Source organism: Phlebotomus papatasi, chromosome 2 (genome assembly GCF_024763615.1).
Source record: "Phlebotomus papatasi isolate M1 chromosome 2, Ppap_2.1, whole genome shotgun sequence".
Lineage (NCBI taxonomy): Eukaryota > Metazoa > Arthropoda > Insecta > Diptera > Psychodidae > Phlebotomus > Phlebotomus papatasi.
In genome coordinates this window covers 18425870-18449880 of record NC_077223.1, presented here as the reverse complement: position 1 = coordinate 18449880, position 24011 = coordinate 18425870, and the positions used below count along the sequence as shown (strand labels likewise).

Genomic DNA, 24011 nt, shown 5'->3' with positions numbered 1-24011 from the left:
TTTTACACATGAAAAACCATGCTAAAAGAATATATATGCGCTATTTTTTTTTTAATCGAAAACCGATACATTATCCCGGATTTAATTTGAACGCGTTTCTTAATCCAATTATTCGGTGAATTTTCCGCCTAATTTGCAACCCTGTAACCCCAAGTTCGTGATCAAGGACGTTGTTTAATGAATTTCCTGAATATATTTTTAAAATATGAGACGATTTATGATTTCCCATGAAGATTTATAGAATTGATTTTGACTCTTCTTTTATCATTAAACATAGTTTTTTTTATGAGTATGGAGTTATGGTGAAAGTGCTAGTGCTTAATCATATTGTAAATGGTCAAAAGCTGAAATGAAAAATTTATAAATTCTAAAATTACAAAGAAACTGTACTCATGACTTGCAAATATATTTTCTCCCGAGGAAAAATATTATGATAAACATATAGTTGAATGTTAAGAAATTTGTGATTACTGACTGCTTTCCGACAAAATGAGATGATAGAAGTTGTGCACCTGTTACAAACAACATCAATGATGTGAAATTCCATTACTTTTTTTTTTATTATAATATGCCTCATAAATTGATGTTTATGTACGTTGTAAAGTGATATCAATTGATTCTCCATTGCGGTAAAGTTAAACAAGGATCGCTCTTTCATCTTCCAACCCCTTTCATCAATAAATTGTTCATTCCTTTTTGACACAGGAAGAGCGAAAGATGCTTAAAGAAGAGGATGAGAGAAAGAGTGTAATTTTATGAGAAATTAGATGAAGCAAATCATTTGATTGCTTGCAACTATTTATACCTCTTTCGTATTAATGATCCTTCACCTCTTATAATTGCTTGCCAGGCCATCCCTCTTTTCACACCAGAAGCATAAACAGCAAAACTATTTTAAAGATGTTGAGCAAGAACAGTCCACTATTTTCTTATTCTTCTTGGTTAAGTCATAATTAAATGTTGTTAAATATTCAACATGCACAGTTGAATAAATAAAAATTATTTAAATAAAAAACAATTTGTACTTATGAGCCTTGTACTTATGTTACCTTTGCTTAATCTTTTGAATAAGAAGCCCCGCCCACAAATGATAGGTTGAAATTATTCTGTATAAACGTTTATATTGTATGTTTGTTTTTTATGTATTATTTTTTATTCGGTCCCATTAGGCTTCCTTTTGCCAGTACCTTACTCCAATTCATGGGTTAGAGGATCCAAAGAAAACATTAGTAAAAATAAGTCACGCCCCTCCATTTTATATTATGCCCAACGCACAATAACTTTTGTTTTGTAAACATGTTATTGACATTTCAATGAGAGTGAGTGAGATCTAGTTCTAGTGATCTCGCTCACTCTCATAGAAAATTTTGAAAACATATTTACAAACAAAAGTTATTGTGCCTTGGGCATAAATATAAAATAAAACAATAATAATAATATTTATTTAACTCAGTATATTTTTCTATTGGGTTGTCAGAAATACTGTACAAATTTTATCTTCTGTCCCATGAGATAGTTGAGAGATTTAGGCGAAGAGAAAATTGGATAATGGAATACCTTTTTGATAATGGGATAATTGGATAATGGAATACCGATGCCTTCTTGTTTGTGTTATACTAAATTAATGTTAATTTAAAGGCGTATCTCTCAGTAGCCTTTTAAGGAATAAAGAAGAATCCATATGGTTCTTAAATTGCTTTAGTATTCTTCTATTATTTAAAAAAAAAAAAACAAAAGAAAAACTCAAATAATACCGAATTTATCCTCTTAATAGAAAGCATGTTCGGATAAAATTTGTATAGTATTGCATTGTATTTATTTTCCATTATATGTTTATACAATATCCCTCCAATCCGAGCGTCCGCCGCCGTCTCAGCGTTAGTGAAGAGCCTCCAAAGCCAAACTGCGGAAATACTTCTTCTCAGGCTGTATTATCGTGTTTAGCGATATTTTTGTGGTTAAGTGGTTATCACTGATCCATACGGGGAGGGACGAAACTACCAGATAAGACACATGGGAGATACGACAACGTGACTAAAAATTAGCACGTGTTGTTTTCGTGATGATTTAATAAAGAAAAAAAATTCTTCAATTATCAAAAAAAGAATAGTTTCGTATTCTTAGATAAAGAGTAATGTTACTTATTATTTTAGAGTGAACGGCACATTCGACAATAGTTAACCCAGTCGTCTACCGAATCCACCAATCTCCTCCCATCTTTAGACTTGTGCTAAAAGTTGTTTGTATGGTACTCTTGTTGCTCATGATAAATTACTACAAATTAGTGTGTCGGCACTGTTTATGGCCAGCCCATAATTATGGTCCTTATGGTCTCCTCGCCGAATTCTTCAATTTTTGTCTGAAAATGTTTTCGAAGAACCACAAAATTAAGAATATTTGCTGTATGATAGCAATTTTATTGTTTTTAAATTTGTGGTATTGTCAGACTCCTGGGGTTACACCTTCAGTTTCTCATTTTCCCTCTTTAACTTGTAATTATTATTTAAGTGAGTCCCATCAGAGCTCAATTTATTCTAATCATGCTTCAAAAATTTTTGTGTTATATTTGAGTGTTCGAAAAATTCTTTAATCTAGCTATGAAATTAAAGAAAACTTTAACAAGTTTTATAATTCTATTTCAATTTCATTATTGTAAAGTTTGTTACAATCTTGACTACATTTCAACTTAAAAACTTAAAGATATTAGGAACTTTAAATTAAAAATCTTTATCAAAGAATTCAAGTCATTCTTTAAAAGCAAGCTTAAAGATTTTACGCTTATCTCTCTCAAAAATGAGGAGTTGTTGGTACCAAGTTAATGAATACCAAAAAACGTTAATGATCGAATTAATCAATTTTATTTTCTAAAATGGAAGGATGTGACAACTTTATGTAAGATTCATTGAATTGTTACACAATTGGTTATAAAATTAAAAAAAGTTTCTAAAGATCAGCTAAGTAAAGTTGACATTAATCAAATGCCTCAGCAACTAAGTTGATAAGCACTGGTTTTGCTACGCTGTGGTTCTAGGTTTAATTGATGAAAAAATACAAACCATTCAAATTAAATTAAAATTGCTCTATATCAATAAGGTTACTTGGCTAAGATTGCGCGTTTGAGAAGTCTTATCGATTAGTTAATCCTCCCTATATGAGTAGTTCGAAATGTTCAAGCATTGAGAAAAATCCGAAAAAGTTAAAATAACATTCCGGAAATGTTAATTTTACCCTGCAGTATTGATCCAAAATTGGTGTAAATATTACCTTTTTAGGTGTATTAGGGGTTAAAGGTACGCTTTTCATATTAATTTCACCCTTTAAGGTGTAAAATTAACATTCTAAAGCTGTCTACACATTATCAAAAAATTCTGTAAAAAATGACATTAAAAAAAGTTCTTTAAAAAAATCGCCTCCAGACTAGTGAAATTTTTTTTAAAAAAACTGGATTTTTTACAGAAATTTTATAGTGTGTAGGCGATTTTGTAAAAAAAACGACCCATTTTTTTAAAAGAATTTTTTTAAAGAAAAAACCTTGATTTTTTAAAAAAATGGGTCGTTTTTTTACAAAATCGCCTACACACTATAAAAATTTCTGTAAAAATCCAGTTTTTTTAAAAAAAATTTCACTAGTCTGGAGGCGATTTTTTTAAAGAACTTTTTTTAATGTCATTTTTTACAGAATTTTTTGATAATGTGTAGACAGCTTTAGGGCCTAAACTTTTTTTCGCTACCAAATACCAGGAGATATCCCATATCAAAGATTTGTTCATTCACTGAGAAAAAAAAAGAGGTGCGATTAACATATTTTCCTCAGAAATTTAACACTTTTTAGGTGTATAAAAAATGTTAATATATTTTTACACCTAAAAAGTGTTAAATTTCTGAGGAAAATATGTTAATCGCACCCTCTTTTTTTTTCTCAGTGAATGAACAAATCTTTGATATGGGATATCTCTGGTATTTGGTAGCGAAAAAAGTTTAGGCCCTAAAGCTGTCTACACATTATCAAAAAATTCTGTAAAAAATGACATTAAAAAAAGTTCTTTAAAAAAATCGCCTCCAGACTAGTGAAATTTTTTTTAAAAAAACTGGATTTTTTACAGAAATTTGTATAGTGTGTAGGCGATTTTGTAAAAAAACGACCCATTTTTTTAAAAAATCAAGGTTTTTTCTTTAAAAAAATTCTTTTAAAAAAATGCCTCTACACACTGGGACAATTTTTTACAAAACAGTTTTTTTAAAGAATTTTTTAAAAAAATCACAGCAACTCGAGACATTTTTCATGAAAATTTGTCATTTGAGTGGTGGAAAAAGTGTGAAAAGTATTTGTTGGAATTCCCTGGGATAGTTGTTAGTGAATGTTCGTGGAAAATTTTCCAAAATTGCGAAAGTGCAGTGTTTTTCTACAGAAGTTGTTCCCAGTGGAATCAAAGCCAGCTTTGGAGGAACATTTTCGCTGATTTTTCTTTTGACGTTGCCGAAAGTTGTGATGTCTGTGTATTCTTGAAGATTTTTATGGTACAGTGACCTCGTGCACCAAATTAAAACATGAATGGAAAGAAGGAAATTGAAGAATTTTGGAACATGAACCTGGTAAATCAATCAAGACAATAGACCTATTCAGAGCTACTGAGGAGATCCTAGTACATACAAGAGTCATCCGTAGTTACCACAGCCCATCACTTGAAGCCCCAGAACCACCTCCCATCATTCCTCCTTTTCAACCACGATGGAAATGTTGCCATCCGGAAGCACAAGGATGAGATGGCTACAAACTTTTGCTTCCTCCATGGGACTCCTGCTTGGACAGTAGTGGATAGAGGGAGAAGGCTTTAATGTACACCGAATAACCAATAAAAGATTTCGGATTGGAAACCAAGATATGAGAATTTATTTTTCATAAAATTTATCATAATTATCACTAGTGTCCGGAATCAAATCAGTGTCATCCAGTATCCGGAATCAAATTTGTAGAGTTGCACTGGATCAATTTTTGCAGGAATTTTGGTGAAGCACTTTCTAATTATTCCTCAAAGTCCTTCCCCTCATCCACTATCATGCTCTTCCAATTGTAGTCCTGAATTTTTTGCAGGAATAGCTTTGCAATAAAATCAGCGAGTTTTTTTTAGCATATTCATAGTACTTACGTCAATGTTCTTGGTTACAAATACTCCTGTTCATCCAAACGTATCCACAAGTTTTCCTGAAGTCCTGAAGCTTTTCCAGAAAGAGCTGCTGATCAATGGAATCTAGGATCTTTTGAGCTGCACACCTTCTTCTCCACTCTACCCATTGTTCCTGGTAACAAATTTGTCCTTCCGAGTAATTTCTGCAGTTCTTCTGATGAGCATGTTTTGGTTTCCAGATTATCGCAAAGAAAAACAATTTCTGTACATAAATAACTGCGATAGTCACACAAAATTTTTAGGGAAAAACAACAGTTTGAGGTTATGTTCACACACTCCGGAATATTGATTCCACTGGGAACAACTTCTGTAGGAAAACACTGCACTTTTGCAATTTTGGAAAATTTTCCACGAACATTCACTAACAACTATCCCAGGGAATTCCAACAAACACTTTTCACACTTTTTCCACCACTCAAATGACAAATTTTCATGAAAAATAATCCCAAGCGAAATGCTGAGAGTAATCTGTCAGAAATTTTTTACAAAAATTAAGTCTAGTGTGGAGGCATTTTTTTAAAAAAATTTTTTTAAAAAACAGTTTTTTTTAAAAAATTTTTTAAAAAATTTTTTAAAGAATTTTTTTAAAAAATGCTCATAATGTGTAGACAGCTTAAGAAGAAAACACTTTTATGGTCTTGCTCAGCGCTTTCGGTCCCGATATGAACCGCTGGCGAATACCAGAGATACTACATATCAAGAAAATCGTGTCGCGGTTCTCATTATTCAGAGAACATATCCTTAATAGATGTGCATTATGATATACTCATAATCAGACTTAACTCCATGAATAAAAGATTTTATTATGTTGTCTGTTCATAATTTGATATTTTTGACAACAATCTTCTTACCTAACGCACTTCTCTTCATTATCACACCGGAGTCTCCCACATAAAAATCACTCTGAGAAACCATAATGAAACAGTAAGAAAAAAAAATCCAAATTTTATATAACATAAAACTATTGTTTATTTAAAATGTTATCTTACTTGGGTGTTAATGAGGTTGTTTGAAAAAATGATCCAATTGTAAAAATCAGCGGAAGAGAATTATCAACAAAAAAAATTGCCACCGCATTTCTTTTTTCAATTGCACTACAATTTCACCTGTTTTGAATTTCAAATGACTGTGTACGCGCTCATTACCTCAATGGTAATTCCCTCTGTTGTCTTGTCGGTTACGTTTTCGTCTTTTCAACGTGCTAATTTGGCGGAAAATTATGTGTTAGTGTATATTTTGTGTTAGTGCCCAAGTAATTAAATCAATTTAGTGCGATTTATTGGGTGGATTTTGAGTTTAAATCTCTAACCCAGGGACAGTCTATAAACTCTTTCACGAATAATTTCTTGGAAGATTTCTTTTTCAGTCCTTATGTTTTTTTTTGTCTTTTTTGAATTAACAATTTTTTGGATTTTTTAATAACTTACCTGGCGATCTAATTTGCTACACAGCATCTCAAAGTGCTTCATGTTCGGATCATTTGCTTCCATTTCTTCCTTCCGCTCACCATCTCTCATCCAAAATGCTCACATGGTATTTTCTTACATCTCGCGACGACCATGTTGAACATGATTTTGCAATTATTATTTGCTATATGACCTCTCACCATCTCAAAGTCTATAAAATTGTTATACAACCACTTCATTCTGGGCTCTTGGTGGACCCATAGCAATTGCATCCAGTCCAGTGAGTTGAATTTATGGATGGATAAATTGAGAAATATGTACTCGAGACTCACCTGTTCTCAGTGTTCTGAATTGTTTGTAGCTTCTTCGACATCTGCCATACATCTTCCCCCTTCTGTCTCCCTTGCCATCAACCACAATTATGTTTGGTAAACAAGGATTAATTGACCTAGAAAGGGTTCCGAAAAGGAAAACAGGATAGACGGCTTTTAGTATGCGCACACATTGGAGTTCAACAGTCTTATTAGCATTAAATGATGTCCAACAATTGCTAATAAAAAAAAAGTACACCTAAAGAATTTCCAGAAGCCATTGGACTGTTTTATGTGAGCTACGAAATTATATTTATATACTTGTGAAGATTTTCTTGGAGGTTCGTCGCCTATTGATGTCTTTTGTTCATCTCACAAGCAATTCTACGTTTTTGTGAAGAACCAACAAGTTTTTTGCTACCCTTTAAGATATCCCAGAAGCTCTAGTGATGAAAATCCATGAGAGTACCATGGATTTGAGATCAAGATTGACTTGAAAAGGCATTCAATAAAGTTAATGAGTCATATTTCCTCGACATTTCATGAAGATGTTCCTATATAGAGAATCATATATTTCCAGTTAAAATAGTTCACAGAAATAATGTGAGTCTTATCTGACTTTATGCTAAGTAATTCGAATTTAAAATTTACTTCCTCGAGATAGACTTTTTTATGAAGAAAATAAATAAATCTAAAAAGTTTTTCAGAAGCGTCATTGAGACTATATAGATCCCAACTACCTTCATGTGGGCATGGTAAAAATTGCAAATGAATCACCTGGTGAGAGATCACCGAAGTGGATTCTTGCATTGGAGAACCAATTTCGCGGCGATGACGTAAGAATAGCACTCTGAAAATGGCTATGTGGCAGAGATAAAGGAATTAATATTTTCGCGATGTCGTGGGTGTGTTCTCAAAATTGCTCTGTGCAGAGGTCAATGTTGATTGAAGAAATAATCGTGGTGTCTATTGGGGTCATTCTATAGAACTAAGCAAATTTTTTTTTTAATTGGAGCACCTTTACAGAATTAAACATGAAACAATTAATTCTCTGCATTATATTGTAATATTGATTCCTGAATATGTGTGGAAGTCTGAAATGTCTGAAAGTATGAGGTTTTGCGCGCACACCTTTTCAAATTAGATAAATTCATTAATACGAAGCAGTATCCTATCGTTCTTCACTTCAAAAGCTTGATAAATCAAATCTAAATTGAAATATAATTTCCCGATATAAATCGTACTTAAGGCAAAAATATAAAAAAAAAAGAAACTGAAGTTTGAATACTAAGCGCTAATACAGAAAGTTGAGGTGAAAACGAAAACTCCATATCCTAAAAACCGTTGGATGTTCGAAAATTTAAATCGGCAAAACGATTATTTGAAAAAAGAAATCCTATCCTAGAATTACTGTCAAAGTGGGAAAATTCGATAATTTATCACTCTGTTCGTTGAAAATGTTGAAATTTCGAAAAGGAAGTACTTAGAACACTCCAGAAGCGAACAAGTAAATTTCAACTTTGAACAGAGTCGTTTTGTTTTTACAATTTGGAAATTTAAAAATTAGATACAAAATGTCTCATGTCTCAAGATAGGTTAGTATTTTCCTGTTTCATAACAATTTTTCTCACGTAATCATGATGTAATACTTTTGGAACTTCTTAGAGTGCAATTCCATAATTTTTTGCAATTTTTGTTTGGATTTTTTTAACTTCAACGACTTTTTCTGGAAATAGATTGTATTTATCTTTTAGCCAAGACACTTTTGTAGAATCCAAATTCGACTCTGAGTACACAGACTGTTCATTCAAAACCGGGATTGGATTCTTCTATAATGTCTTGGCTTAAAGGCAAATAATACACTATTTGCATAAAAATTGTTGATGCTTGAAGAATTCAAACTGAATTTCGAATTTTGAAACTGTTTTGCACAATAAACAATGACACTTGTTGGCACTCTAGACTTTTCGAAATTCGAACAAAAAGGCTCCTTTCAGTAATTCGAAGAGACAAAACCAAGCTAAACCTATTCGAAGGTCAGTTGGAAGCCTAAAGTACAAGTTCACGTACTCGCCACTTTAGCGTTGATTATTCTGTCATTTCGAATTTCAGAATTCTTGACACTTCAATTAACAACAATGTCAATAATAGTGTTGAAACCTTTGCTGTAAAAGTTGATTTATGTGTAGTTTTGTGGAAGTTCAGGATGGCAGAACGTTTGAATTACAATTTCATTACAATAAATGTCCTTTTGATGACCTTGATCACTTAACTCGACAGTTTAAATGTTCGAACTTCCAACGGGTTTTTGGGTAAGTTTTCTGTGATATACTCGAATCGGTACAGAATAAAAACCTAAACCAGAGAGAGCTCTCAAATCAGAAAGATTATTACTGAACGAGAGGAAAGTGTTTCAGACACACCAATTGAACGAAACATGAAGTAAAATATCTTTTATTGTGCTTTCGAAATCGATCTTCGGAAGTCTATTCTTTTACGCAAAATCTAGCTAGCTCATTATCTCTCCAAAAAGCTAATTAAAAAGTCAATGCAATGTGATAGATCGAAATTAATATATATTAAATTTAAAAGGTGTGAACATATTCTAAAGTTAGTTTTCTTCCCTGTTAGTCGGTTAACATAAAGCATTACCCATATTCTCACATTCAACACTAAATTTCTACTTTTGTATTACAAATTACTATCTTTTATCGGTCAACGGTCTGTACAGAAAAACAAACCTGTTGAACCACTCAAGAATTCTAGTTAAAAAATCAGGTTCTATTCACGAAATTGATAAGATAAAAAGAATTTCTTCATTGAACGATCGGTTTTAATTGATCCAGCTTTAGTTTGCAAAGCCTGCAAAGAAAGGAGTGAAAATGAATACAATGTGAATTTTCTTCCCCTCACCCTCAACCATAAAAAGTTGATTTATCACGTTTTTTAAGTCACCGCAATGTTGACACTTAAAGACGCGATCACAAAAGCACTCGACGTGCAAATAGAGAGAATTACGTGTGGAAAAATGATGTCATGACTACAGAAATAGATGCCACTGTTTGTGTTACGCTCCCCGGAACGGTCGAACTTGTTCGCCAGAGATTCAACCAAGAAATTGAAAAGAAATTGTGTCGTTTCCGAAGGAAGAATCACTGGGGCACGTGGGTGGCTGAATTGGAGGTAGCGGCTGGTTCAGGGTTTAGAAATCGCATCAGTCGCATTTTATGTCCATTTTATTCGTACATTCAATGCCAATTTATTGGATGTATTTATATTTGGATTAAGTCTCTATTTCTCTGCTTTATAAGCAATATACTGAGAGTTTTACATTTATTTTCAGAAGGGTTTGGGTTTTTCTTTTCAAAGGAATTTTTGAAAAATATTAGTTGCATAATTGGGACTAGGGTATGTTTTAGACAAGGGGCATTGCACTAGCAAATACCGAAACCTAATTCTAAATGTAATAAGGCGAAGTCGATTAATGGTTTCTGTCTCTTTAATTCGGCGATTGTTTGGATATAATCAGATATTTAGTCAAGGACAATATCAATTATCTCATACAACACACTCTTTTTCCTTAATTGTGACACTGTCCTTTTTTCTTAACAGTGAAGACAAAGTCAGCTTCATACAGTAAAAACCTTGTCTGATTATATTCATAAATTTGACCTCAGAATATTGCGAATTTTGCGAATGTTACGAATATCGAAAATATTATCAAACATTAGAAATATCGAGAATAATTGGAATATTGTGAACATAAAAAATATATTGATTTTTGACAAATATTGCGAATAAATCGATTATTTTTTAAAAATATTTCAAAATAGTTTACAAACGGTTCCCGGTCAAAATCTCGAAAGCCAAAATCCCGAACGCCAAAATCGCGAAAGCCAAAATCCCGAATGGGCCAAAATCCCGAAAGCCAAAATCCCGCATTTTTAAAAGAGTTATAGCTACTTCTACGATTGCACCCGCGCTTTCTAGAGGCAAAGGGAAATCTTCTGTGTCTTGGAAAATTATTTTAAACATTTTCCCCCATATAATTTCATCCCTTTCAGGATTTTGAACATTCGGGATTTTGGCCTTCGGGATTTTAGCTTTCGGGATTTTGGCTTTCGGGATTTTGGCCTTTTCGGGATTTTGGCTTTCGGGATTTTGGCTGCTACCGTTTACAAACACCTCTTTTTCAAAATCAATTTTACCTAAAATTTGGTTTTTATAAATAACAAATATAATATTATATATTATACAAATAATTCACTAAATCTTTTGAATTTAACATTTAATGGCCCTAATACTTTTTAGATCAGGAAAATTTCATGAAATCAAATTTCATGAAATTTCATGGATTTCATGAATTTCATTGAAATTTCATGAAATCATGAAATTTCTTTCTCGCTGAATATAATTCCTATCGACGCGACGTCTTTCGTACAATTCTTCTTCTTTTGAACAGCACAACAAATTCAGTTTTGAGTCCTAAACTGTTGGATATATAAAAATCGATAAAAATCAGTTTGCTGGAGGTACACTCAGTCCCGGGATTATACACATTTTCGGGACCGAAAAAAACACGCGAAATGGCATTATGCATCGAGAAAAATTGTTTACCCGCAGGGGCTTTCTTTTGAATAAATCAGCCACTATTTAATTCAATTTAATTCAAACTTGATTGAATAGATTGAAAAATATAAATTTTTGGAGACATTTTTCTTGAGAAATAGATAGGTTCATCGAAGACTCGCAGTTGTTATCTCGAACTGTTTAGTCTACATCTAGGAATACATAGACAGGAAAAAGAAAAGCACCAGGCTATAGTTTTTCTCAAAACTTAAGATCTGTAAAATATCATAAATTATATAAATTTATTAAAAGTATCACAATAAAGAATATCAATTCGGTTAGCAAATTCTTCGTTTTTTATTTAAAACTTTGAAATTTAATTATAATTTCACAAGTACTCCCTCTAGTAAATGTGTATTGGTAAAATGATTTTAAGAACCTATATGGAACTGTTATTTTATTGAATGCTCTGAAACAATGTTCGCTTTGAACTTTTGAACATATCAAATCAATTGATTTGTTGTTCAGTGAAATAGCGAAATGTGAGGAGGGATATTGTGAGACATAGAAGTAAGAATTGTATAGAAAAGTCGAGCACATTCGTGACCTATACAAGGTAAAATAAGATAAGAATTAAACTGAAATTGCCATCGAGTGCATTGTTCGGAGGCTGTAGTATATACTTCGTGACACAATTGAGCTCACCAATTTGAACCGTTCACCGTCAAAATCACTTCCTAGTTTAAATTCTTCTGATTGAGAGAGTCACCTGTTTTTTGATTTTCTGCACATTACTATAAGTAACTATTTCCGGGAACACAATTTTGCACATGTCTAAAGATTTTCATGCACCATATTGAGTGGGAGTTTTTCCAAGTGAATTTATTATTGGGTCAAGTGTGTTGTTGGAGTTGGAGGTGTTTTTAAGGACATGGTAAATTTTGGGTGTTTCTGGAGGTGATTTATCAGCCAAAAATTGCTATAATGACTTCACTCACGTTTACAGTTAAACACACGATTTGGCAATAAATTGAAGATGTTGCGAGGTGAGAAAGGTGACACTCACGAGAGGCACGAATTTGAGCCTTCTGACTATTATTTTGGTCTCGCATCCGAGATTTATGAACACTCTTCTCATAAGAACGTTTGACAATTTTTTCGGATGCTCGATACACTGGGTACGATTGTCTTCTGACCTTCTTATACAAGAGAAATAAATTTACGTAAATTGACGAGACTTTTTAAAAAATTTAAGCGGAAAAAATATTGTGCGTGCATTGCTGCATCGCTACTTCTTCTGAATTAACCCTTTAAGGACGAGTAGGTCATATCCGACCTATAAGAATTTTTTGAAGATTCTGAATTTGAGAAATGTCAAAGTTTTGTCCAGCTGTGTGTTGAAGTTATTCCAACTTCCAAATATTCCCTTTTTGGAAACATAAAAAAAACTTTCATTTATATTTGTTTTTTTTTTTACTTTGAGTACCAATATGTAAATTAAAATTGCTTTCTTAATTTTTAATTAGGAAAAGGCTTTCGAACTTCGCACATATTATGGCTTCGAACACTTTATATTTTTCTTACATTCCTTTAATAAATTCGATCTATCTGAAAGCCTTTCCCTAGTATTATGAGTTTATCCAAATCATATTTATAACGTTTATAACTAACACCTCAATATTTTTCTGGGAAGTAAATTTTCAAATAAGAAAAAAATATTAAAATAAATTACAGAATTAAAGATATCGCTTATTCGGTAGTAGCAATTGAAGTTCAAGTTTACTTTAGGTACAACACCTTTAAAATTTATAAAGTTGTATTTATCGAAAATAAAAATAAAAGAATTGTAATTATTTTTCTTAAGCTGTTAATTAGGAAAGAGTAACGTGTGTAGCTAGAGTTATATCCTGTAATTTTGAACAATAAAAGCAACGAAATTGAGAATGGATTTATTCAGGTTAATTTAAAACTAAGAAATGGTACGGTAGACTCTCGCTCAATCGGCTCTTTTTCAATCAGGCGCAAAATTTTGTTGACAATTTTCACGTTTGATTTTAAAGCTAATTTGTTCAAATTCGCTGTAAGTTCCTCTTGTTTTATCTTGATTCATTATATTTGAGCGTTTTTTGTGGAATTTACAATGATTTTGATGCTCAAATCTCGTGATATTTTGGATGACATTTTGCCCCATATACCCGATTGAGAGAGAGTCTACTGTAATTACACTGAGAAAAAAAGAGGGTGCAATTAAGATTCATTTGTCTTCAGATGAATCTGTCTATGATTAATTTTGTCCATCGCATAATTTTTTTTTCAAAAATGTTTTTGGAAATCCGGCTGCAATGGCTGAATTTTTAAAATTTTGAAACGAATATTTTTCGAAAAAGCAGTGTCTTTTTGTCCTCCACTAAGAAAAAAAGAGAGTGCCTTAACATTTTTTCCTCAGAAATTTAACTCTTTTTAGGTGTAAAAATACATCAACGTTTTTTAACGATAATTTTACACCTTTTTAAAGGTAAAATTAACATGAAAAAGGGTAACTTTAACCCCAAATACATCTAAAAAGGGTAATATTTACACCGATTTCGGATCAGTACTGCAGGGTAATATTAACATTTCCGGAATGTTATTTTAACGTTTTCGGATTTCTCTCAGTGTAGAAACGTGTCCCTGCATTAAATCGTTCTTCTATATTTTAATACTGAACAGGGTAAACTTATCCCTATGACCTATTCAATTATACTTTGTACTATCTATACATTCTGATATAATTAATTATTAGCGCTATAATATGATTTAAATGAGCGATATAAAATATTGCCTATATCTACAGATAAACCTTTTCCAAAACGTAAATTGATATGATTGCTGATTAAAAGGATATTAACTATCAATCAAAAGTATAAAGAATATACGCCAGCAAGTTGTTTGTGACGCATATTTTTTTTGCCCATTTCTTTTGTTTTTGAACTTATATACTTGTAGCTGTAGTATCATATTACACGGGTAAACATACAAGAATAAATGAAAATAAAAGACTGGGAGACTAATTCTAACGTTAGTGTAGCCACTTCTCTTTGGAGTCTCTTTCTGTTCATTGAACAGCAAAACAAGTGTGAGATTAATTCATGAAATTCCCACCCAGGCCCAGAATTAATTCACCGAAGGTCATCAATGCAATTTTGTAAAATTATCCAATCGATTTCTGAGCTGATCAATAGATTTACTCAGAAAATTACACCGTGCAGAACCTTGTCATTTGGAGTAGTTTTTCATTATGCTTTTGCTCTTCCCTATCTTGTCTAAATTGTCGTGTATTAATTTAATTGTTAGATCTAGGATTACATTTTCAATTGAACCTCTGAAAAGGCGCGTAACAATAATACTTGATTAGCTATTTTGATGAAGAGTGCGAGAAGAGTTCAATATTCGGAAATTAACAAAAGAAAATTTGGAATATAATGAAATACCATTGCTTAAAATTGGAGTAAAACCATTGTGTTGTGCCAAATGAAAATTAATGATGTAAAGGTGACGTTTGAGGGGATCCCCTTACGATTACGAATCGATATCTCTAATTGTTTGTCTATTCTGACTCTGCTACGGGTGCAAGGATATATGGATACACTTTGATTTCGTAAAGTAAAGCGTTTTTGATTTTGACTTGAAAGTATTAAAGACTAAATTAGAGAACATAAAACAAAAATGGTTTAAAAAAATGAAAAATTTAACATCTTCCTTTAATCAAGCATTTATAGTTAGACATTCATTGCGTATATGTTGAAAAATATGATAACACTGACAAGGAAATTAAACATTCATATATTATCTGTATGAGGTATATCTAATTTTATTAATTTACACGTAATGAAAAGCATGTGCACAATTTTATTGCCCCTTCCCTTGAAGACGAATTAATAGTGTTGTATTTAATCACACTGAAAATGTAATTAAAAATTAATACGATAAATAATAAATCAAATTAATTTAAAAGATGGTGACAAGTGTTAACTGCAAAAATAAATAGGGGAAAACTCGTTACCTTCGGACGACGAAGGTTTCGAACAACTCATTTTTTCAATTTATTTTTTTTAATGAATTATCTCATTATAATATTGTATTTTAATAGCAAATTCAATGCCTCAAATTTTCTGAAAAGAGCTCTGAGTTTAATTCATATAAAACAGAGAAAAAATTGAGTTGTCCGAAGCTTCAGTTCTGCGAAGGTAGCACGCTTTCCCCTACTATGGAGGAAAGATCTCAAGTAAATTACCTATTTATGCGTAGTAAATAGTATTAAGGCGATAAAAAGAGAATCTTTTGAGATTTTTCATCCTAATTTAGAATTTAATAACATTGTCACTAATTTCTGTCGCTTTCAAAAATTAAATTAATAAAAATAAATTCAACTAAAACGATCAATAAAGTGATTTTAATAAATAATCCTAAAAATGAGACAAGTTTCAATGGTAAAATTTCCACGTCTTTTCTTGCTATTTGCTTCCAGGCAATTCTTCATCTTGAACGTGTTTGTGTCTCATTTACTCAACGACAAAAGTAATAAAATTACGAAATATTAATTGAACTTTTAACACCATAATTGAAAATTAATTTGTTAAGCGATGTCAGCATAATAATGCGAAAGGATTTAAAGTGTCGAGTCGATGGTGTTGAGAGTAATTTTGGCAGAGAGTAATCTTTGGAACCTGAAGTGAATAAATTTGCAGTGCATTAATATCTGTGATCTCATTCCTGCCCACCACGTGGATTTTGTGAAATAAATTTCGTCATAAGCTGAAAAGAGGATTTAGGATCCTAAGGATGGACGTTACAATTCAACGGACTGACTCTCAAAGATCTCAAAGTAATGGAAATGGACCAAGGGTTTCCTTCAACCGTGATGTGCACGTCAAAAGAATCGGTTAGTTATTCGATCACAAAATCCTCCATAGTATCAATAATTCTCGAGACAAGCTTAAAGAACGATGTCTTTTTTTAATCTTAAAGTGTTTAAATTCTAATTAAGAAATCAATGTTGAAAAAAATTTAGAATTATTCTTCCCACAGAAAATATAGTAATAAGAATTAATTGTTTTGAAATTGAAAATGTAACCTTGTGCCAATCATTCAACCTCCTCCACAGACTCTTGTACCACAGGAAAATAACCTAAAGACTCATTTTGTTTATTCAATGCTCTAATGAAATTCAAAATTACATCCTACGCGGCAATGTGCGCTTAACTGTCTCGGAAGAAAATTTTTGGTTGTACATTAAATCAAGCACAGCTAAAACTTACCCAAAACAAATACAGATAATTAAAATTTTATTAAGTACACTTCTCTTCAGAATTATGTGCTATAATACACAGCTCTTCTAACGATTCTTGCTGACAATAGCAACAAAAGAAAAGAATATTTTCACTAGTCAGTGAAAGAAATTGTTAAGTGCATCAGTTCAAGCACTTCAAGTTAATTCTTGAGAATACTTACAAATATAACCAAGAGGGAAGAAAATAAAAAAGAAACACCAAACACTTAAAATATTCCATCATACAAACACCATTGAATATTCATTTGTGGATCTAAATATTTTTCTTTCTGATGATCAGAGAATTGGATCAATTAAAGAAATACTTAAAATTGTTAAAGGTGGCGCCAAGGGAATTAACCATTTCGAGCTTGTCTTTTACTTCAACAAAGCAAACTTTTATTAGTTAATGTACTAAATTTACTTGGTTAAAATCTTTTTTCTGTAAAAACTTTCATACAGAAAATTTTTTTCTTCGTAAAATTGTTCGTAAATGTTTGTGAATTCGTACTAGGAACTTACAAAATGCTTGTAAGTCATAATCCTCACTAAAAAGTTCATAAAACTTTGTATTTTTCCACAGACATTGTTCGTAACATGATCACTTGACGATAATTTTTTTGTTCTTTTATAAAAAATTATTCGTAGATTCGTAAACACACAGAAAAATGTTCGTGAAATTTTGTTATTTGTTCGTAAATTTTTGCCAAACAAAAAGAACAAATTTTTTGTAAAAGAACGAGAAAAAGCTCCCTAAGTGATATATTACGAACAAAGTTTATCATAAAGGACAAACTTTTATTTGGTTTATACGCTTTATGGGTGTTTCCGAATTCCCAGTACGAAAGTGGATCTAATTTGCAAAAAAATTACTCTTAATTTTTATTCACAAAAAATTAAGTTGGGAAAATTTAATAAAAATCGTAATTTTCATACTTTTTTTCTTATGATCAGCGTACAATAACCTTTGTTTGTAAACATGTTTTCAAAATTTCCCATGAGAATTAGCGAGATGACTAGATTTAGATCTCACTCACTCACTCACATTAAAATGTCAAAAACATGTTTACTAAACAAAAGTTATTGTGCGTTGGGCATTAAGTGCATTACATAATTTTATCTCACCCTTCCGCACTCTTCTTCTTCTTCTTGTGAGAATCACATCAAATTCATTTTTAATTTGAGTGCGAAAGAATAAAATAGACGTACGTTTAATAACAAGAAATAGACAAAATTTTGATTTGATGGAATTTTTCTTGATCTAAAAGTTGTGGCAGAAGTATTACATTACTTAGATTTTTAGAATCCAAAATCAATATAAAATAATTAAACTGTTACAGTGCGACTCCTATAGTGTCAACGCATACAAAAATTTTAACACTACTGTATTGAAAAGATGTGGAAAATTCCAGGGTGATTATCAAAATTTTGAGCTACACTTTTATTGAATAAGAATTTGAGACAGTTTTGATTTTGATCGAGTGAACTAGTAATTTCAATAACTACTAATTTAGAATACTGCAGAAGACGCACTAGCTGTCTTATTTTCTATGTTTACTCCATATATTTTTTACCGGTTATAATGCTAATAAACTTTGATTTCTTATTCTGACCAAATAAGGGGAATCGTTAGCAATGACGAAAACCCCTTAACAAATTAAATATACTGACCAAATTTGATTTTTCTCTGACCAAACTGGCACAACCAGCACAGCCAGAAAACCATAATTCTTTTGCATACAAAATATTACGGAAATATACAACAAAAAAATTTTTTATAAAAATAAATTAAGCAACAGAAAAATTTGAAGTTTTTTTTAGGAAATACGCATAAAGATTTTTGTCGTTCGTTCGTTGGTCTGTTCGCCTTTTTATCCGATATAGAGACTAAATAGTGAGAGATAGATGTTAAAGGTATTCATGGGACCCCCCATACATCTACTATTTAATTTGACAATACCTTTTCCGTAGGCCTTTAAATAGTATTCAAAATGTCTGTTTTCGGAATATTACCTTCAACATTTCAAATCGTTTTTGAATATGTTTTAGTGTTTTAGATATCGTTCATGTACCGGAGATTTCTTTGATACAGACTAATTACATTGAATCAGGGGCATGACATTTCCTATGTTTCCCATATATTTCTAGCGAGCCGAGAAAACTTTTGAGTTTATTAGCTGTTTTCTGTCATTGTAGAATGAATTAGCAAAAAATATAAATACAAAATAAAAGCCAATTTAACATAGAATAGGCAACCAAAAACCGCAAATTGGCAGCCTACGTAGTTTTGGAGATATATCGTGAAATGTGTACGAACACAGGGAAAGATTTACACTAAAATCAGACGCATTTTTCAGATCTAATGTCACCCCCCTGCATTGAATAATAATTTTTCAATATTATAAGTGTTTAAATTTAGGAATATTATTTCTTAACCGATTTAGACAAATTTAAATTCATTAAAAATCATTCCTGTGTCCTTCCATTTTGTTCTTTAATTAAAATTCGTTAATTAAAATAATTTATTCGAAACCAACTTAAATTCAAAGTCTGCATTAGATTTTTGAAGATCTGATTCTTTCATTGTAAAATCCGGTTTGTCTGCCATCTTCATAACAATGTAGTGTACATTAAGAAAATTTATGATTAATACCATGAGAAATATTCTACTGTTCCGGATCTTATTGATTTTCAGTAAATAATTCTCGCGATCATGATCTTAACAAAAGCGATTCTAACATGCGTGTTATCTGTTTCAAATCTCAAATTGAGGAAACACAGCATGTGACCTCTAAAATCATCTATATTCTTTGTAAATACCACACATCAACATAACGAAATATTAGTTTTGAAGTCAACTAAACAATGATATTGAGAACTCTTATTCGCTTCCAAATTGATATGATGCATGAAAGATTATCTATGGTAGGAAGCTAGAGAAACATTTGCAAATCATCAAACATATCGATAAACTGTCTTGGCTAATTGACTGCAATAGTATAATTTTACAAACGTCTCAAACGTGTTCTCAATTGACTTATGTATGATATTTTAATACGGACGGAGAAGAGTATCCCAAGAGCAAATAAACATCATGTGGAGTCTGTTTGGCATCTTGGCGGATTTCCATGCATGAAAAACTCCTTTGGAAACATATCTTGATCACACGTCCAATTCACTTGCGGGTGATTTTCTCTGCAATTGCCAATCGATTTGCTTATAACTAAGTGAATAAAATGACAGAAAGAATGAAGGCTTTAGAGAAATTTTAGAAAGTTTCATAAAATCATGCATTAAATTTCCTTTTCTAAATTTGGGATTTGCAAAACCTTTAAAATATACCAAAATATAAGGAATACAACCACGCACAATAATTTGTCAATAAATTGCAGAGCCATGACCATGAGTATTGAAGCCCCTTGACAGACATCCTTTAGTTTGATTTATTGAAGTGATGCATTTTGCTTTCCACGCGTTTGAGAGTGTCGGCAGAATTTCATCAGGATAATAATCTCTATCCGTCTGTCTTCTACGCCCATATCAGACATACCCGATTCCTTGATATAAGTCAATCAGTTGAGAAAAATCATGGACAACTCAAACGTATTTTAGTTAGAATTTTTGCATATTAGCATAATTTTTTTAAATTTTCCTTACAAAATTATTTCACTGAATTCGATTTTTTGATCATTTAGTACATACCCCTACCATTAAAAGCCATAAATTTGATTTTATTCTTACGAAAGTTTAGATTTTATGGAACCAATTTGTCAGAATGGCAAAGAGATGTTCAGTATACTAATTTAAATTTTTCAAAAAAATAAACATTTAATGTTTTCGTAATGTTATAGGGTCTTCAAACCGAAAACTTAGCAATATGGCTTAGCTGCTCTAATTTCTTATAAGGCAAAGATTTTGTGAAGATTATGGGTTGAGGATAGATATCAATGGCAAATGGCCCTTCCCTTAAATTTTGAAAGATCACAAAAAATGAAAATCAAAAAATAAAATCCAAAACTTTTCAGGCTCCGTTTCAAAACAATTACTTAATGGTACATGCAAGCCTCTTGCTTTTGAATATACTAATATGTAAATATTTTTGATGATTGTGAGTTGTTATTTTGAGAAAAGTGTAATTTTAATAGAAATTTTCCTAAAATTTGCTCAGAAAAAAAATTGAAAATAATATTTCCAATTACATTTTTTTATAGAATACATTATTTTGGATTAGAAGTTTTTAATGTGAGTAACAACTTTAGACATTCAGGGATCTTCTAAGAGGTTTATAATAAAATGAGCTATGTTTGCAAATGTCTGAACAACAAGCCTACTCAGTGCAGATCAAACTATTATATCTCTAAAATTTGTCAAATTATAAATTTTAGCCTCTCTTACAAACATTTTGTAAATATATTTTTTGGGTCCCAGCCAAAATCCCAAAAGCCAAAATCCTGAAAGTCAAAATCCCGAAATCCAAAATCCCGAAAGCCAAAATCTCGAAAGCCAAAATCCCGAACGCCAAAATATCGAAAGCCAAAATCCCTAAAGTCAAAATCCCGAAAGCCAAAATCCCGAATTTATAAAAGTGTCATAGCTACTCTCAGGATTGCATCCGCGCTTACTGGAGGCAAAGGAAAATTTTCTATGTCTTGGGAAATTATTCTAAACATTTTCCTCCAATTTTATCCCTTTCAAGATTTTGAACATTCTGGATTTTAGCTTTAGGGATTTTGGCCCTTTCGAGTTCTTAGCGTTCGGAATTTTGGCTTTTTTCTACTCTTATGAGAGGGGCCGAATCAAAGATTCGTCTCGTCATTTCCATCTACAATTCTTGTATAATAATTTTATTAGGGTAATATGGTGTAATTCGGCAATAGTAGCCAAAATCCTGTAAGCCAAAATCCCGTAAGCCAAAATCCCAAAAGCTGAAATTCCGAAAATCGAACTTCCGAATGATGAAAATCCTGAAAAGGAAGACACTGTCTTCATTAAGCGCAGGTGCAATCATAAGAACAACTGTGATACTTTTAAGAATTCTAAATTTTGGGATTCAGGATATTGGGTTTCGGGATTTTGGCTCTTGGAATTTTGAGCTTTTGTCACTGTTTCTAATAATGGCAAAAAAAGAAGACTACGAAGATGTACTTTCAAATGTAAAGCTTATACGACGAGTATACAATGAAAATAGGGTAGAGTCAGTACTTTTTCGCCAGTAAGCACTTTTTCGCCACCTACAAATAAAATCACTTCTTAAGGAAATTATGAGCTCATGGAACTACGAAATGAGTATTAATGAGTATAGTATCAGTGTACTGTACCATGTATTTTGGGAGTTTCCGACAGCTGCTGTTTCTTAAAATTCAATTAAAAACAAGTGGCGAAAAAGTGCTTACACAATGGCGAAAAAGTGTTTACAAAGTGGCGAGAAGTACTGAAAGATGCATTGCTGCAGAAAATGTATTTTTTCAACTCGATGTCCAAAAATTCCCGGGAAGTCTCCTGGTTCAATAGAGAGACAAGGCTTCAAAGCATTTGTATAAAAAAATTCATTTTATTTCGACAAAAATTGGAAGAATTACAAGAGTATCAAACCTTAAGGTGACGAAAAGGGCTTACTCTACCCTAGTTTATGGAATGTATTTCCAAAATTATTCTTTTAAGAAATCGGTCCTTTTATAAATTACTAATTATTGTTTTTTTCTTAAACTGTTGCACATTGTGTTTTTGCCACTAGCGAGCATGCACCGAATTGACAAAAAAAATTGACATGCAGAACAGGTCACTTGCAATGTTGAGTGAGAACCGGCAGCACAGGTGCTTTTCACTCATTAATCAAATACGGGAATTAGAAATGATTGAGACAGATATTGCACATGTGAATTAGCGGAAGTAGTGTACTGCATTTATCTGTTGTTAATTATTTTTATAATCTATTGCAAAATTTCCTATAACATTGATATGAATATAGCTTTTTACTAATTTCGAAAAATTTCCTATATTTGAATATCTTGCAACTGGTATCATCTGCAATGTTTAATGGCTTTTTATATTAATAAAACATAAAAATTTTAGATAGTGTTGAGAATACAATAAAAGTTCAGAGTTATGATAAAAAAATTAATATGAATATACCGCTAACATCATCAGTAAAGTCTTCCTGTGATATGCCCATGTATGAAGTTGACCATGTCGAGTATATTAAGAATGAAATGGTGTAAGATTTTAATCTTTATTTGTAGTCTAGTCATTTTCTCACCACAATTTTGCACATAGTTTTTTTTTTGTGAGTGTATATGTGTAAAATGCACGAATAAGACAGAAAGTTAATGTAAGTGGGCGTCTTAAGTGTTATTTAAAATATGCACGAGGTCATCAAGTGAATTGAAAAAGGAGAGACACCAACAATATCAAATAGAATTAGATGAAAAGACAATTTTTCTAATATAGACACAATCACAATGAAATTTCGCCCATTGATCTTTTTTTTTTGTAAGTTTCTTCTTCAATAATCTGGAGGCTTTGTCATAGGTGTTCAGATGATTTTTTGCCCGCGCACCTTTTTCCGCACCAACGGCTATGTGTGTATATTTTATCCAAAAAACTAATAATGCTGAAGAAACCAACGCAAAAATTCCCCGTATCGTCTATTTTAAATTGTTTAGTGCCCACATTGGAGGTGTTTCAAATCATTTTTTGTTTGTTTTCTAGAAGATACAAAATATGGATTTTTGCGCTCAAAAAATACACTAACATTCTTAAGCGAACGCATTGAAGTTCTAGGCATCGCACTATTTTAATTGATCTTTTCATTGCAACTAATGAATACAAATTGTTCATTAATTTTTATAGTTTTCCACATCTTAAAAATTATATTGAATAAGAGATGGTTAAGTGCAATGGAAGGAACTTGTGGAACTCGTTCATAAAATTGATATTAAAAATTTGCACTTTTAATAAAACAGGTCATAAATAAATCACTATCTTTAGTGTTCAAATACGAAGAAACATTTCAAAATTAATTTGACAAGTCATAAAAATTTTACTTTGCAATATAATAACATATTTTATTTATGAATTTTTTGAGATTTCAATGACCATTACTTACATTTCCGTACATTGCAGAGAAAATAATAGTAAGTCATTTAAAGGGAATATTCTAAATTCTAAGTCAAAATATGACTTTTGTTTGTTTAGGGACGTAATGGAATGAATGAGGAAACGCTCGCTCTAT

The 24011-nt window shown here is 31.6% G+C and overlaps 1 protein-coding gene across 1 annotated transcript in view; it reads left to right on the top strand.

Annotated features, from left to right (window-relative positions):
- LOC129802912 (uncharacterized) overlaps nucleotides 1-24011 on the top strand; it is a 55975-nt gene that overhangs the window by 5348 nt on the left and 26616 nt on the right. Inside the window, exon 2 of the mRNA XM_055849121.1 lies at nucleotides 15980-16393. Within this exon, the coding sequence (XP_055705096.1) occupies nucleotides 16294-16393 (100 nt within the window). The 5' untranslated portion in view covers nucleotides 15980-16293. The remainder of the gene's footprint in view (nucleotides 1-15979; nucleotides 16394-24011) is intronic.